Source organism: Sphaeramia orbicularis, chromosome 24, assembly GCF_902148855.1.
Source record: "Sphaeramia orbicularis chromosome 24, fSphaOr1.1, whole genome shotgun sequence".
In the NCBI taxonomy this organism is placed as follows: domain Eukaryota; kingdom Metazoa; phylum Chordata; class Actinopteri; order Kurtiformes; family Apogonidae; genus Sphaeramia; species Sphaeramia orbicularis.
In genome coordinates this window covers 28,375,624-28,392,159 of record NC_043979.1, presented here as the reverse complement: position 1 = coordinate 28,392,159, position 16,536 = coordinate 28,375,624, and the positions used below count along the sequence as shown (strand labels likewise).

At 39.9% G+C, this 16,536-nt stretch overlaps 1 protein-coding gene across 4 annotated transcripts in view; it reads left to right on the top strand.

The window, feature by feature from the left end:
- jag2b (jagged canonical Notch ligand 2b) overlaps positions 1 to 16,310 on the top strand; it is a 49,712-nt gene extending 33,402 nt beyond the window's left edge. For 2 of the 4 annotated variants that reach the window (XM_030128780.1, XM_030128778.1), the window contains exons 9-26: positions 566 to 679; positions 2,167 to 2,280; positions 2,700 to 2,746; positions 2,844 to 3,017; positions 6,093 to 6,255; positions 6,350 to 6,511; positions 6,974 to 7,087; positions 7,212 to 7,325; positions 7,472 to 7,585; positions 8,102 to 8,218; positions 9,434 to 9,461; positions 10,058 to 10,143; positions 11,620 to 11,733; positions 11,868 to 11,983; positions 12,385 to 12,642; positions 12,739 to 12,870; positions 13,140 to 13,290; positions 13,577 to 16,310. In XM_030128780.1, coding sequence (XP_029984640.1) covers positions 566 to 679; positions 2,167 to 2,280; positions 2,700 to 2,746; positions 2,844 to 3,017; positions 6,093 to 6,255; positions 6,350 to 6,511; positions 6,974 to 7,087; positions 7,212 to 7,325; positions 7,472 to 7,585; positions 8,102 to 8,218; positions 9,434 to 9,461; positions 10,058 to 10,143; positions 11,620 to 11,733; positions 11,868 to 11,983; positions 12,385 to 12,642; positions 12,739 to 12,870; positions 13,140 to 13,290; positions 13,577 to 14,109 — 2,651 coding nt within the window. In that variant the 3' untranslated portion in view covers positions 14,110 to 16,310. The remainder of the gene's footprint in view (positions 1 to 565; positions 680 to 2,166; positions 2,281 to 2,699; positions 2,747 to 2,843; positions 3,018 to 6,092; positions 6,256 to 6,349; positions 6,512 to 6,973; positions 7,088 to 7,211; positions 7,326 to 7,471; positions 7,586 to 8,101; positions 8,219 to 9,433; positions 9,462 to 10,057; positions 10,144 to 11,619; positions 11,734 to 11,867; positions 11,984 to 12,384; positions 12,643 to 12,738; positions 12,871 to 13,139; positions 13,291 to 13,576) is intronic. The other 2 variants (XM_030128781.1, XM_030128782.1) reach the window with 1 other exon arrangement.
- Positions 16,311 to 16,536: the final 226 nt, after the last annotated feature.

The following is a 16,536-nucleotide window of genomic DNA, read 5'->3' as shown; positions in this document are numbered from 1 at the left end:
TCAGCTGTGGTTTATCAATATACAAGCCTGTGCATTTGTCTGAGGAAGAGAAATCAAACAAGATGCAAAAACTGCAACCATTATCACATCAATAAATCGATGAATAATTTGATAGTAGATAATATAGCAAAAGTGATGACATGAATTAAGTTCTGATTTTTCTGGTCTGGCAGTGAACAAGAAAACACAAAGGATGAGGGTTAAAACCATAAATGTTGCAAGAATTATTTTTAAATGTAAAACAGATTTCCACAGAGTTAACCTTGTGCAAACACAGTATTAGTCAAGGAGTAGCCATGTGTATCCTTTATAAATAATGATAAACTAAGGTCATCTTTGACATTTCAGCTCTCGGTTCTCTTGGAGATTTCAAATACAGTCAAAACTCTTTATTTGAAGATTTATCATAAAAGTGTGTATATAATATTTTGCCATTAACCATCAGATTTGATCATTTATCATGAATAATCAGCCTCTTACATCTTACATGGCCTCCACCCTTAGATTGTGATCCAGGAAGAAGCATAAAATGAGCTGAGGTGTGTGTTATGTGTGTGTTTGTCAGATTTGGATGAATGTGCCTCCAGCCCGTGTGCCCAGGGTGGAACCTGTATCGATCTGGAGGACGGCTTCGAGTGTGTGTGTCCCCCACAGTGGGAAGGAAAGACCTGCCAGATAGGTGAGCCACGCTGCCCCTTCTTGTGTTTTTTCATGTTTTCATCTGCTCGCTATACTTGTGTGTCAGACCCACAGACACAGTATTGCTCACTGTATTTTTGGATTAAAACTGCCAAACAGCAACCTGAGCCCCATGGCCGGAGTACAAGCTGTCAATATCCTGGACAAGCTGGCAGCTGCCCACAGCGTTTTTTATTTATTTATTTTTTTTGTCAATGACTTTATGAGCTACTTGTGTGTCTATATCCGGCTGTTTGTTAGTCAGTGACGATGGCATGCATTTCTGTATCACTTCCATCCCGACAAGCGGACGTGACCGGCGTGAAGCCAGGAAATGGATTACAGCTGGTAAACAAAGTTGGGGTGTTTGTCGTTATGTATGTGTGTGAATGGTGGGGGTTGAAGGCAGGAAAGAGATCTCAAGAGTTCAGTGTCATCTTACCAGCTCAGATCTCAGCTTACAGCCTGCAACTGGCCTCCTGTCTTACCTGGCAATTGGTGAGTGTGTGTGTGTAGAGTGTTGAATTTCAGAGAGAGACAGGTGTGTGAGCAGGACTCCCTGCGGACTAACCCCCCCACACCCCAACCTCCATTCTGTCAATATTTGAGTAGCGGTGCTTTTCTTGTTGTACACTTCTGATGCCTTCGGAGGTGATGAGTGAAACCGGACTGTTTGTTTTTATTTTATCTATATGACACCAATCGAAACAAGAAAGAAGCAAATTAGTGAGGTCTAGGATGCATATATACACAATTACAAACATCCTCACATGAGAAAGTATTACCTGAAAATTGATAACAGAAATTTACAAAAAAAATATGTACCTTGTGTGTGTATGTATGTATGTATGTATGTATGTATAGGTGCAATAAAATCTGTTATCCTGAAATAGACCTCTTTCTATCCATGTAGTGACAAATATATAAATGTGGCAAAAAATTGTAATGTACAACACAATAAGGAATACAGACATTTTTGTTATAACTGTGTATATATCAGGATATGAAATTTTCCTAATGTGCTTGACGCAAATGGTAGCATCACATTTATTTATTTATTTAGAACATGCAAAGAAACAAAATAAAACACAGCAAAATGAGACAAAAACAAAATAACATTTAAATGAACAGAATCTATCTTCAGGTACATGCAAGTCTGAATTTTGCATGGTCATTCAGATCTTGAATTGGCTAAACTCTTGTAAAATTCCTATTTTCTAAGCTAAAATGCCTTATGACTCTGAGAACAGAATAAAAGAACCTGCAAACTGGTTTTTATTCTAGTCTGCACGAAGCGTGTAAAAAGAAGAAAAACAAACACCTACATTTCTGCTTCCGCGTCTTTATTTTTGTGTTTTGTTTTTTTTTTTCTTTTTCTCTCTGGGGTTGGAGAGTTTGGATCCCTATTCCTATCTTTCTTACTGTCTTTTTCTTCGGTGTGAGCCATTTGATGGATTCAATCTTCCTCTACTTCCTGCCTTTTTACAGATGCGAATGAGTGTGCAGGGAAGCCCTGTGTGAACGCTTACTCTTGCAAAAATTTGATCGGCGGATATCACTGCGACTGTTTTCGGGGATGGTCTGGACAGAACTGTGACATCAGTCAGTATTTTTATTCTCAATACTTGCCCTCCTACTTGCGTCCTCCTTCTCTGGACACTCTTAACAGGCTCCTCTCACTTTCTGGACGCACAATCTACTGTAGGTGTAGTTTTTATGTCACTCACTTTCTCACATGTGGTAACCCGTCTCTTTCTCATCTTGGCAAACCGAAGCTCCTGTTCTGTTCTCATGACTGAACTTGCACGCCCTGTTACTTTCTTTGGATCCTGTGCATGCCCAGTTCCAACTTTAAGGTCTATCCAGCACTTTCTTGGCTTCACCATTAAATTTCTTCTTAGTCTTAATCAGTGCACATCCCACGTTGCACTTAATAACAGAAAGATAATGTATCCTAATTAGGAAACTATAATAATATTTATAGAGTTTAATGATGCATTTCATGTCTGTTTCCTCTTCAGACATCAGTGGCTGTCATGGCCAATGCAAGAATGGAGCAACGTGCAAGGTACAAGTTCTTACATTCCACTTCAAATGAGAAACTAAATGAAAAGTTCTTTAACGGCTCAGTATCTCACCTGTTCTTTTCTTTTTGTTGTCTTCAGGAAGGGCTGAGAGGTTACCACTGCCAGTGCCCTCCAGGCTTTGTGGGCACTCACTGTGAAATTCAGAGGAATAAGTGTGACAGCCAGCCGTGCCACAACAACGGCAAATGCCATGCAGTGTTGGACGGCTTCGTGTGTGAATGCCCACCAGAGTTTGCTGGACAGCTGTGTGAGGTGAGTCTCATGTTGCCAAGTACTGGACACTTGTAATGACTATATATGAAACAGTGATGATTTCTTTTCTGCAGTTATTGGGGATGCATAAAATGTGGGAGCAGAACACACTTTGAATAGTATTTTTTTCTTTAAAAAAATAAAATAATAATAATAATAATAATAATAATAATAATAATAATAATAATAATAATAATAATAATAATAATAAAACATTTTTAAAAATTAAATAGGCAAAATGTATGAATCGTACTTGATATTTTACAGAAATTGCACCAAACAGATTCAGAAATCTGCAAGCTAAAATAAGCCCTGATGTGCAATTCCTGGGTTTTTTCTTTTGTGTTAAAACTAAGGAGTACAGAAGTTTATAGACTATATTTAAGGTTAAAAGCAGAACTTGGAGAGCATAAACACTTAAAAAGCCATCAGATTTAGGGTTGCATATGTTCCAAAGTTACTGACACCAATACCTTAGCTTTAATCATTCCTTTAATACCAGAGGCTTCAATGCCAAATACACTAAAATCCACATTAGGGCGCAAATCTTTTGTTTTATGTAACTCATTTGTCTTTTGATACACTCAGCAAGTTAATATGCATGCACTGATGCTCATAAGATCTATTCTTTTGGTATCAAATGGTACCACGTGGTACCAGGTATATTTAGGTATTTTGATTTGATCCAAGACATTTATAAAGACAAAACATTCCAATCTGGCCCATTTCATAGTTAATGTACTAATTCAGTCACATGTGTCAGGGTGAGCCAATCGTATTAGATGCCTGACATCACTGAATCTTCTCTTAAAATGTACGACAATTAATGGTTTGGAAGAGTGGATTTCTTAGCTGTGATGGGAGAGATTAGTGATTGGTGACTTTTACCTTTGTTTTTGACAATGAAAAGAAAAGAAATATAAAAACACGTGTATTTGGTCCATGTACGATTACATGACAGACTGTAGAGCTATCGCAAAACATCACACGCTTCGTGCTGCATGCTACGTCTTATCACGTGGCACCATATTTTCATAGTTTATGTTTAGTATATGTTAAAATCATCACAGAGGTTGATAGTTATGGAACCAACAGATTTCAGAGTCTCTGGACTCAAGGCCATGACCATGTACCACCTAAAGACTGGACTCTTGTGTCTTTACTCTGTACATTTTTGGTTTAGGTCAGTGTCAAAAGAGTTCCACATTTTCGCAAACACACTTGACAAATGCTTGTAATGTTCAAGCTTTTGGCTGTCAGTTTGCCTTTGACGACTCTTAAATACACAAATTGCCCTTCACAGTACAACATTTTCATCTGAGCCAACTATCTACTGCAGGCTCTATGTAGTGCCAAAATATTGCCGTGATTTATTGAAAAGTTGTGCAATAACATTCCAGCCCAATTTTGTGCTTCACTTGTAATTGGTATTTTTCTTTCATAGAGACATTCTATATTAGTGTCATTTCTAGCTGCAGCCTTTTCTGTTTGAAGTGTGTGTTTGAAGTTAATGTAGGTTAGCAGTGAGGAAACTGACACTTCACTGCATCTCTCGGGGCCTGAATGGAGGACATTGCTGGTCAGGAGCCAATCCTGATTTAGCATCTCTACTATAAATATGAGCCTCACTCACTGAGGTGACGCTGGATCTCTGCCCACACACATTATAGGACTCCGATGCCTGCTGTGGCACGGTTTGCATTCCTGCCCTGCGGAGCCAAAACTACGAGGGTTTCAGCATCAGATTACTTTGATTAAAATCTGCTCACAAGTCCATACTGTAAAAAGTTGTTAAGTTGTGTTCATGCAAATGAAATCCACAGGGAAAAAGGAGGAACATGTGCTGTTTAAGTAGTAGACACGCATGTAGAAAGGTATGATTATGTACGCCCTGGGTTTCCAATACACAACCGCTTTTAGAAAATTGTGATCTCTACCTTTCCTTGATATTACAATAGTCAGAAAAAGGTACGTTTTGGCATAACTTGTTTGTGGTTTTTAACCACAAAACCTATCAACCAGCAGAGTTTATTCCATAACAATGTTGTGGCTTTTGTTAGTACAATAATGTGCTGAAGATTAATAGACACTCTTACCCTCAGATGAGATCTCCTGACCACACACATGTAAATGGTAAAGAAAAAATGTATCTTGTCCTGACACTTAGGGTAAAGTAAACTGTGTGACCACAGGCTTGTTGCCCTTCTCTTGTTCAGTACCTTAAATGGCAAACTGGTGCAAACCCACAGTTTATGCACAGTAGGCTTCTGTTTACAGAAACTGGGGTATTTTCACTCTGACCTCTGTATTGGAGTGTGTAGAAATGGCAAAAGATGATACCACAACCGCTTGGTGGGTTCTTTGACTGTCTCAGTGGATGGTTTATCTTTATTATATTCACTGTGATTCTGCTTGAGTCAATATTAGCCCTCATAATGGGTTATCGTTCTTTTGCCTTCTCAGTTTCTGTCCCTCTCTGCCAGGCATCTGTCTAAGAGTAATCTTGCAAGATTAAGGAGGGCAGAGATGTAAAACCAAATGCGTGGATTCCCTTGATGAGCTTAGGGAAAGTTTCTGAGGCTTACTTTGCTTGTCCACTTACCTTCGATTTGTTCGGAACATCAGCAGCAGGTTGAGCCAAGCTAAGCTGCTCACCTACACAGACTTTAGCTTTCTTGGCTCCATGGCTTCACTTTCTTAATTGTCTTGACAGTCACTAAGGATTAGATCTTCATTGTGTGGATATATGGAAATTCAGTTGGTGTAAAGTGTGAGTTCAAATGGATGGAAAAATAAATGGATCTGCACACTAAATAACACCTCTTCATGGATTTTATAGATTTAGTTTTAGACATTGGGGTGTGTAAGTAGTCTAATGTCCCATGCCCAGAAGCCATCTGGCCAGGCATTCAAGTGGTTGGAGTTAGAGCTGCTGGAGGGATCAGTTACTGACTGTGGTTTTAGCAAATCAGTGATGAATTTGTGCAAATGTTGAATCCTTTCCATATATGATTAAAGGCTATAAATGTTGCATGTGGCATGTTTTGACACATCTTGTTGTTTTGTTCTCTGTAGATTCCTACTTGGTCCCCTTCAGATACTTGCGATTCCAACCCCTGTGAAAACGAGGCCACGTGCCACAGCATGGGCCAGGACTTCTACTGTGCATGTCCCGAAGGCTACGAGGGAAAGACCTGTGAACAGCTCAAGGAGAACTGTCAGACCACCCCTTGTCAAGGTGCCAACTCCACTGATAAAATATTGTTGAAGAGATGAGTACTGCACTTCAATGAAAAGCCACGAGTTGAAACAGTGTTTGTGATTCTTCCCAGTGATTGACAGCTGCACTGTTGCTGTAGCGACCAATGACTCCGCCGGAGTGCGGCACATCTCCTCCAACGTCTGTGGTCCTCGAGGTCGTTGCATCAGCCAGCCAGCAGGAAACTTCACCTGTGTCTGTGACCAGGGCTTCAGTGGCATCTACTGTCATGAGAGTATGGAATATACCTTTCACCTTTTTTTTTTCCTCCAGTGGTTTTTACTGATAAAAATCTGCCTCTTATGTTTGATAATACCCTTTCCACACAACTGTTTTAAAAAATTGTGGAAATGACACATTTGCCCTGTTTCTAATTGTTACTCATGTTGGTGTCTCCTCATTTCTTCATTTGTAAATTAACAAGTTTTCCACAATTCCTTCCACACAAGGCAACATGCAACTGTTGCACATACACTAGGCAGCATAAATCTGTTAAAACTATCTTTTTAAAATTTCTATGGAAAATCTTTGAAATTTGCTATCAAATTCTGTGTGAGCTTGCATCTAAGCTGTAAGAGTGCTGCTTAAAACTGAAAAGTAAAAATCAAGCTAACTTACATTTTCAAAAGTGATATATTTGCACTACCTTGATTTTCTAGTATTTTATGAGTAAACTGACATCCTTTTGCTGTTTCAGACATCAACGACTGCATCAGTAACCCCTGTAAAAATGGAGGGACCTGCATTGACGGTGTGAACTCCTTCCAGTGTTTCTGTCCTGATGGCTGGGAGGGACAACTCTGCGATCTCAGTGAGTTCTTTACCACCAGTATTAACAACTACACACACTTTTTTGCAGCAGACTTGGAGAAGAGCTTCAGCCTGCTCTGTTTTAGATACTTTTAATCAAATCCTATCATCTCTCCCCCCTGCAGATGTCAATGAGTGCAGACACAACCCTTGTAAGAATGGCGGACGCTGTGTCGACCTGGTGAATGACTTCTACTGCGAGTGTGCCGACAACTGGAAGGGCAAGACCTGCCATTCCCGTGAGTTATGAGATTCTGTGTTAATGTGTGTGTTTATGCCTACGGCTCGAGGTGGCCTCAACTCCACTGTATGTCTTTGTACATTTTGACGTTAAATGATGATGACTGTGCTCATGCTTACCAGCAGTCTCTGTTTTTCATTCTAGGTGAGAGCCAGTGTGATGCAACCACCTGCAGCAATGGAGGCACCTGTTATGACCATGGGGATGCCTTCCGCTGTGCCTGCCCTCCAGGCTGGGGAGGAAACACGTGTAATACAGGTGAGGACTGGGGATACCGCTTATTACAGCTGAAGGCAGCACATTTTTGGATGCAATGACGGTGTATGCCTATACGAAGGTCTGTTGATCTGTAAGTTACTGTTATGTGTAAAACACCATATCTCATGATTAGGGGTGAATGTTGAAGATGAAGGTTGTGACAAAGTGTAAAGTGGCTTCATTTTCTAAAATTGCGAAAAATTGTCAATCATTCATGAACACAAATGATGCTGGGCTTTAACTTCTGCTTTACCCAATATTCTATTGCTTAAATTCCAGCTAACTGCTTTCCACTCCATGTTATCAGATGTAATATCAGGTGGTATTTTGCATTTGCAGTATGTAGTTTCAGGCTTTATATTATTGACACATTGTGTGTTTTTCGGGAAAAGCTTTCATGTTGAGTGATTCAAGTATAAGCCTGATGCATATGTCATGTATTTGGACTTTTTTCGCCTTGTTAACAGCCAGGCACTCCTCTGAGATTTTTGACTCATCCTCTCTTTCTTCCTACAGCCAAGAACAACACATGCGCCTCCAGTCCTTGTTCCAATGGTGGAACCTGTGTGGGAGGAGGAGACACCTTCACCTGCATCTGCAAAGAAGGGTGGGAAGGCCCCACCTGTGGCCAGAGTTAGTATCTCTGCATAGATTTGCATGATTGACACATATATCACTATGATTTCAGATGTAATGTAATTTCTGCTGCAAAGGATGTCACTTTAGTGTCGGGTCAGATTATGTAGTAATTTCCACCGTCCATAATTGTAGTTTTTATTTTTGGTCTGAAGTGATTTGCATGTGCAGTTTTTCCATAAACTGCACATTTTCAAAAAAGACACGCTCTTGCAGAGTTTTGAATTTTTCATTCTTTTATTTAGCCTTTCAGTTTGGTTTTTGATATTGGTTGAGTTTTACAGCTGCATATGTAGTTTGTGTTCTGTGTTTTAGTTTAATTTTTCTTGAGCTTTTGTGTTTGTTATAATATTTCATATACTTCAAGGAAAGCATTGTCTTACAGGAGCTGACAAAAAGTGTCGGATAAGACTTATAAAACGACTGCTTAATAAAGATCTGTTATTGTTTAAAGCAATTTACTAAACAAACAGTTTCACTTTTGTCTTCTCTTTCATTGGTTATATTATTTTTGATGTGCTTTTTTATTTCTATTTTTAGTCGATGAATTATTTTTATCCAAGTGTACAGGGTGGGGAAGCAAAATTTACAATGAACATTTAGTTGTTTTTTCTCAGCAGGCACTACGTCAATAGTTTTGAAACCAAACATATATTGATGTCATAATCATACCTAACACTATTATCCATACCTTTTCAGAAACTTTTGCCCATATGAGTAATCAGGAAAGCAAACGTCAAAGAGTGTGTGATTTGCTGAATGCACTCGTCACACCAAAGGAGATTTCAAAAATAGTTGGAGTGTCCATAAAGACTGTTTATAATGTAAAGAAGAGAATGACTATGAGCAAAACTATTACGAGAAAGTCTGGAAGATACTATTAAAGAAGAATGGGAGAAGTTGTCACCCGAATATTTGAGGAACACTTGCACAAGTTTCAGGAAGCGTGTGAAGGCAGTGATTGAGAAAGAAGGAGGACACATAGAATAAAAACATTTTCTATTATGTACATTTTCTTGTGGCAAATAAATTCTCATGACTTTCAATAAACTAATGTCATACACTGTCTTTCAATCCCTGCCTCAAAATATTGTAAATTTTGCTTCCCCACCCTGTATATAAGTGTCATGTATAAATTACTTTTCACCACTGGTTTTAGTTTTATGTGTCTTTTCTTTATTATAGTAACCTTGATGTCTTGTTTCTCTACAGATACAAATGACTGCAACCCTCATCCATGGTACGTACTGTTTACTGTTTCACACAGCCCTGTGGGGTAGCTAAACCATCACCCCCCCCCCCCCCCCCCCCCCTTTGCCCATCCTCATCTCCTCACTTCACTCAGACCTTGCAGGCTGGAGGGTGAAGGGCCACTAAAAAGCAGTGGAAGTTCTCGTTAAATCAAGCCTCAAAGGGGCATCTCTCAGAGCAGGAGGCTTGGATATTGAATAGAATAAAGAGAGGTGGGAATTTTTTTTTTTGTGGGGGGAAGGACAAGAGTCCCACCTACCCCATGGTGAATGCAGGTGGGGGGTGTAGTGGCAGGGGGGAGCGTACGTGTCCATTCTTTGCAGGCGACCTGGGGGGGAGCGCGGCTTTGAGGAGGAATGGAAGAGAGGCATGATGAGGGGAGGGGAGGGGAGGGACTGGACACGCCTATTAGCATCTGAAAGGTGGAGGCTTGTATTGATGAGTTGAATTGAGCCTTGTGACCCCCACCTCACATACACACACACACACACACACACACAAAAACGATGTGCTTTGTTGCAGCTGGAGAGGATGTGGCTCTTGTACAGCCTCATCAAATTGTTTCTTATTCCTTTTCTCCCGTAGTTACAATGGCGGTATTTGCGTGGATGGAGTCAACTGGTTCCGCTGTGAATGTGCCCCTGGGTTTGCTGGACCAGACTGCAGAATCAGTGAGTTCTCACACGGAGATATCCAATAGTACACAAATTTCAACATCACAATCAGGATTAAAAGTGAAATGTAAAAGTAGCAGTGAAAAATTAGACAGTTTTCAAAAACAGGAAAACTAAAATTATTTTATACTTGCCTTGTATTTGTATATGATGTTTATGTACACGTTTGTTGCCTGGTAAATTGTGCTGCTGTTTATCTTTGCCAGGACACTAATGTAAAACAGAAATAAAATTAATACCTTAGAACTTATCCCATACTAAAATTGAATAAAAATTAAACTACATATGTGTAAAAAAGACAATAAAATTAGTAAATTGAAATAAATAACATGACATTTTAATATACATATATAAACTGTAATAAGAGTAAAGTAATGACAGAACTAGATTAACTCCTGGAAATCCCAAACTCAAGTATTTCAGTCAAATCCATGATGACTCTGAGGCACTAATGTAGCCATGGTGATGTACTATGATTAAGAGGATGTATGAGTGATGGGAGGAGGGGGGTATGAGCAGGAGATTGACACGCTGACACCTAAATGCAAGACCGGTATACCACCCTCTCCCTTTTTCTTGGTCCTTTAACGCCTCAGGGGGCAAAGGTCATCCCTCCTCCATACTCACACAGTCACACAAACACACACAGAAGACAAATTACCCAGTGACCCTGAAATTCTTCTTCTCTACTCTTTTGTTTTGGCCGGATAGTGTTCACCATTTCTGTCAGGCTCGAATTTGAGAGTTCTCATCCAGATTGTGTTCATGTGAAATCTGTGTGACAATGGGCCTCACAATGATTTTGGTTTGGAGGTTTGCAATTGATGCATGTCTTTAAAGAGCCGCTCGAACTGCAGTTGCGTTAGTAGTTCGACCTGTGCATGATTGCATTCATCAATAAGTTGAATGAAATTTAGCAATTAACACTGAGACAGATAGTGATTTTCCAACTTGTGGTTTGTAATACCTGGACGTTTTATGTGAATCGATGCCAAAAGCCATTACTGATTTCGTTATTTATGCCCAATTCTTCACTGATTTTGTTATTTATTCCAGATCAGATTTGGTGTGGAACTGGGGCAAAAGCACATGAAAGTTAAAGCATGATATGGCTATATTTCTTACTTTACTTGAAATGTCATTTTGCAGAGATTGCACAAAATAATGAAATAAAGCCACTGATTCTTCCTCTCTGCTGTGAGTACTGTTTGTTTTACATTTCCTCCCAATAAAACAAAATGATAAGGTCAGAAGCACGCAGTTCTCATGGATTAGACAATTTGGAAGCGGTTCTTCTTTCCCATTTTACACAAAAGCATCACAAGGTTGATCTGAGAGATCATGAGATAAATTATTAATTTCACTTTGTGCAATCATGACAGTAAACCATGAGAAAGCATTGCTTGATTATAATTGACCGTAAGCTTAAGATAAGGCTAGGTCAGCCTACATGTGATGGTTTCTCTTTTGCAGACATAAACGAATGTCAGTCTTCACCGTGTGCCTATGGAGCTACTTGTGTGGATGAGATCAACGGCTTCCGCTGTATATGCCCACTTGGAAGAAGAGGCCCCCGATGCCAAGAGTGTAACTATATGTTTAGTCAATTAATCAATAACTGTGTCTTGAAATGCATGTACTTCGGTTTATTATAATAGTCCTACTGGTGCAGACTTCTTTTAGTCTTTCCTACAGACTTATGTCCCTCTGTTTTGGTGTAGTTATAGGTGTTGGAAAGACTTGCCACTACGCCGGGCTGCATTTTCCTCACGGCAGTCACTGGGAGGAAGAGTGCAACAGCTGCCACTGCATCAATGGCAAAGTGGATTGTACAAAGGTAACATGGCACCTCGAAACACACAATCACTCCTTTATTGTCAGGGCGAAATAAGAACAGAGGGACCTCCAGCTACTGTTCCCATGGTGTTCAAACAAACGCACAAACTGGCTGAGTTGAGATAAATATTCTGAAAGGTTGTTTGGAGCAGTTGTTGCCAGTGGATGTCATAATGTACATTCATTTTTGTGGCTATATTCTTTGTGACCCTAGAAACTATATTGTTCTGCTTGTCTGACTATTGTGTTAATTTAATGTTTATTTATAATTCCTGAGTTAAGGGCTAACGTTTGCGGATTGCCACTGTAATGCAACATGCTTTGAGCCTTTAACAAGTAGAGCGTGTATCAGAAAAAAGTGTTTCTTAGGAGTATGTGAATATTTTGGTCGTGTGACACCAGGTGCTGTGTGGTCGTCGTCCCTGCCGGCTCCAGTCGTCAGACCAGGACCAGAGACAGCACTCCTGCCCGGCTGGAAGGGAGTGTGTGGAGCACAGATACCTCACATGCTTTTCCCCTCCTTGCAATCAGTGGGGGGTTTGTTCCATAGCTGGACCCTCACCTCCACAAGCAGCCACCAAGTGCCAGCCTAACAATGGGTATCTGGACAACAGCTGCGGCCGCATAACGCTTGTTTTCAAAAGAGACAAAGTACCATCAGTGAGTCGTCCCTTTACGTCTTATTTCATCACAGAATACATTTTCTTGTAGTGTGTTTGTATTGTTGCTTATTACTATGTATGCATGCATTTGCAGGGAACAACAGTGGAGAACGTCTGCTTTGAGTTGAGGTATCTCCCTGATACACGAAGCTTGGCGACAGACCATGCACTTCTCCTGCTCTGTGACCTTTCACATTCCACGCCGGATGCTGTAGAAGTTGCTATTGTGAGTTTCTTTGGATAAATGGGTCTTCACAGTGAACATTGGACTGTAGCTGCAAGTAGTTTATGTACAATGCTGCATCATCTTAGTCCCAGTTTGTCCAGCAGGCCCAACCCATATCACAAACAACATTTGACTTATTAACTAGATGTGAATGCTTTAGTCCTGATATGAGTCTTAACCATCATCCATAGCTCTCCATGGGCTCCTCCTTTAAGTGTAAGTGTGTATTGTGTGACATTTTATTTCCTGTTCTCCGCTTTGGTTTCCAGTCTTTCCAGCCAGAGGATCTACCAGATCACAGTCTGATCCAGCAGGTAGCCAGCACCATAGTGGGCACCTTGTCCAAGAGACACAACAGTACCACAATGCTGGCAGTCACTGAGGTCAAAGTGGAAACGCGGGTCATGCCCCCCTCAGTGGGTAAGTAATGATTGACAAAGGTGTCCCACTAGGATTTTTCGTGGGCCCTTTTCAGTTTTTGACCTGTGTCTTGCTGCTACTAATATGTAACAAAAATTTTATCCTTTCAAATGTCATTCTGTCTGTCAATTTAAGTCACAAATTTTTATCTTGAAGTATTTTTTTATGTTTGGATCTGTAGTAGGTCCTCAGTAATCCACCCCTAGTCTTTAATTTCCCTCTTTTTGTCATTTGTTTCACTGATTTCTCTGACACTGTCTTTGATATTCTTTTACTTTCATCTCAGATTACCTCGTGCCCCTAGTCTGTGTTATCTTCTGCTTGCTTTGCCTTTTCTGCATCATCGTATGTGTTTGGTGGACGCGCAAGCGAAGAAAAGAACGTGAGAGGAATGCCCGATCTACCACAGATGACAATGTGAACAACCAGTGGGAGCCTCTTCGGCTGGTTGTGGGACGGCAGCAGCAGCAACAACAGCAGCTCAAAGAAAGCAACAGGGAGGCTGAACAGGAGCGCAAAAAGCTTATGGGCCCCTCCTATCGGACGTGTGATGAAGGAGAGGAGGAGGAGGAAGAAACAGAAGGCGAGCTAGAGCTCGAGGAGGAGACTTGTGGAGCAGAGGCGGGAAAGCAGCCAGTTTATAAGTACTCTAAGACTGCAGTGCAGTCCAGTGGGGGAGTGATCTGCACCCTGCACAGCTCCAGTTCACCCCTCAAAGCGCCCCATCGGACCCCAGGCTACAGCCCCAAAGACAACCGCTGGAAAAATGTCAGTGCCGTCTTTAATGGTCAAAAAGACCTTGGAGATCATTGTGTATAAGCAATTTAAACAAAGGACTCGCAATTTCTCAGCGAGAGAAGCTGCAAGGCAGCGACTATTCTTATTTTTGGACTACTTTTGGGAAGAGAAAAAGGCTTTGTGTTTTAATAAGCCATTCTTTGCTTTGTTTTCATGTTGTTGTCACTGTCACCTGAAAAGATTTTTTTTTTTATTTCAGGAGGCTAGAGCACAGTGAACATCCTTTTTTGCTTCTGTTCACTTATTTTTCTTTAAATATGTACAGAAGGAGCTGATTTTTTTTTTTCAGGGGGCAAAATATGCTCTGCATTTTTTGTTTTTGGAATTGTACAATTTAAGAAATGAATGGAATCATCAGAAAGGAGAAAATACAACCTGTATAAAGACATTTTTGGTTAAAGATGATTTTGATTGTGTTAAATTGTCAGCAGGCTCCTGTTCAGTGTCTGTGGGGGGCAGATAGTAATTTAAAGGGACAGCGAAGGAAGGGTTTTTAGGGAAACTGACTGTTGCAGCCACTGTAACAGATGAAACCCTCCCTTTGCTCGGTCTCTTTCTGGCTTTGCCCACCGATCCACCTGTGGCCGTCATGCGCCAGCCTTACCAAAACACTTGGCCTGGAGGGGAGAGGGGACAGAAACCCCAGTGCCTACTATGTGGCCTTCCATTTGTTTTCTCCTGTCTCTCAGTTGACTTGGCTGAAAGCTCTGTTTGAGGATTTTTTGCAGTATTTGAGTTGGTAGCAAGTGCCTTTCTAAGAGCCTTGTCGAGGCTCCAAGTCGCGCTGCCCAGTTTGACCTCCTTGTTCTCAAATCTCAAAGGGATGTAAGTGTACATTTAGAGAGTTCAATTTCACAGCAACGCCATTCAAGGTATTTGATCAAAACAGAAATGAATACTTTGTACATATGTGTAAATAATAAAGGAGTCGCTGTGTATATTTGAAATAAGTAACTTAAAGACAAGTCACACATTTTTATTATTATTGATATATGATTAATATTATTTTTATTTTTTTTACAATGCCATTCCTTTTATTTATGCCAGTCAAAATAGGCAGGTTTTATAACACTTCATATCCAGAGTCCCGCAGTTTAAACCGTGCAGTGAGGTACCACAGATGAAGGACTTTCTGAGGGGCTTATCAATGGTTTGTCACAGGGAAAAGATGCAATTGCAAAATTGCAAATGCGGTCTAAGGGTTACATGCTTAATACTTGGTATGATATGCTATATTTTTATCTTAAAACATCTATGTTGTCAGAAAAAGTGGTCCAGTATTCCCGGATCTAGCCTTGTTTTTTACATCTGGAAATTATGATTTGGATGCAGACTGATCTTTTTTTATTTATTTAAGAAAAACATATTATGAATATTCAGCATCTGAAGGATACATGTAAAAATGAATGATGGTTCAGTTGTAAGATCATGAAGAGAGCGAACAGCTATTTTTTTTAACTTGGTTACCATCCTTTATTGCTACTATAGACCTCCCTGATTTCTGTTAATATTATAGCCTTAAATGCTTTTCCCTGCAATAGTTACAACCATTTTTAAACCCATCACAAACCCTTTTGTTTCAGGTGCCTTATTGTAACGAGTAATGCATTATTTGTGTAATCAATGGCCATCTTTTTATGTTGTTGGTTTGTTTTCAATATTAAGGAAAGTAACTCTTTTGTGTGGTGTATTGTGGCGTGTTTTATTCGCCTGAGTAAAGTGCTCTCCTTGTTTCACTTTGCTTTCATGGAGATTCCTGGAATAAAACACTGATGGAGGAGGAAAAGAACAGTCCCCCATGGCTCTGTTGAGCATCATGGCTGTGGACGTCAGGTCAAATGTGGACATCATGCATTAGTTTCATGTTTGGTTTAAAGGCTTTAATGAAGGGAACAATATTTGCATAAGCATGTTTTTTTGCTACCATGCAGATGTGTTTTTTAAGTTACCAACTCAGTTCAAAATGACAAAATTTTACCCCGTTCATATGTCATTGTCTCAAAGCGCCATCATATTTTCTGTAAATGGGACACAGCAAAATAAAGAATTAAAGATGCATCACTGTTGGTGTTAAAGCTGAATATGCATATTGTATACATTTTATTCTACAAGGGACATAAGTTAATTTTGTACAAATCAAAAAGGTTTCCATTCTTTTAGCAGATGTTTCATTGTTCTTAATCATCCCAGTTATTTATTAAAGCAGTTTTGACACATCTTGATCGAGCTTGTAATATTTGGTTTGCAGTACAGAACACTCAAAAAGCAAAGTTGACGCAAATCCTTTGAAGACATGTTGACATTGTGAGCAGACATTTTGTGTATATTCAGCACTTTTTATAATTTATCAGAATACTTTATTAATCCCAGGGGGAAATTATTGTGTGTTTTAATCTGTTCTGCCTAAACTGTCAGAATATTATTCTAAATTGAGCAACAACTGTCATA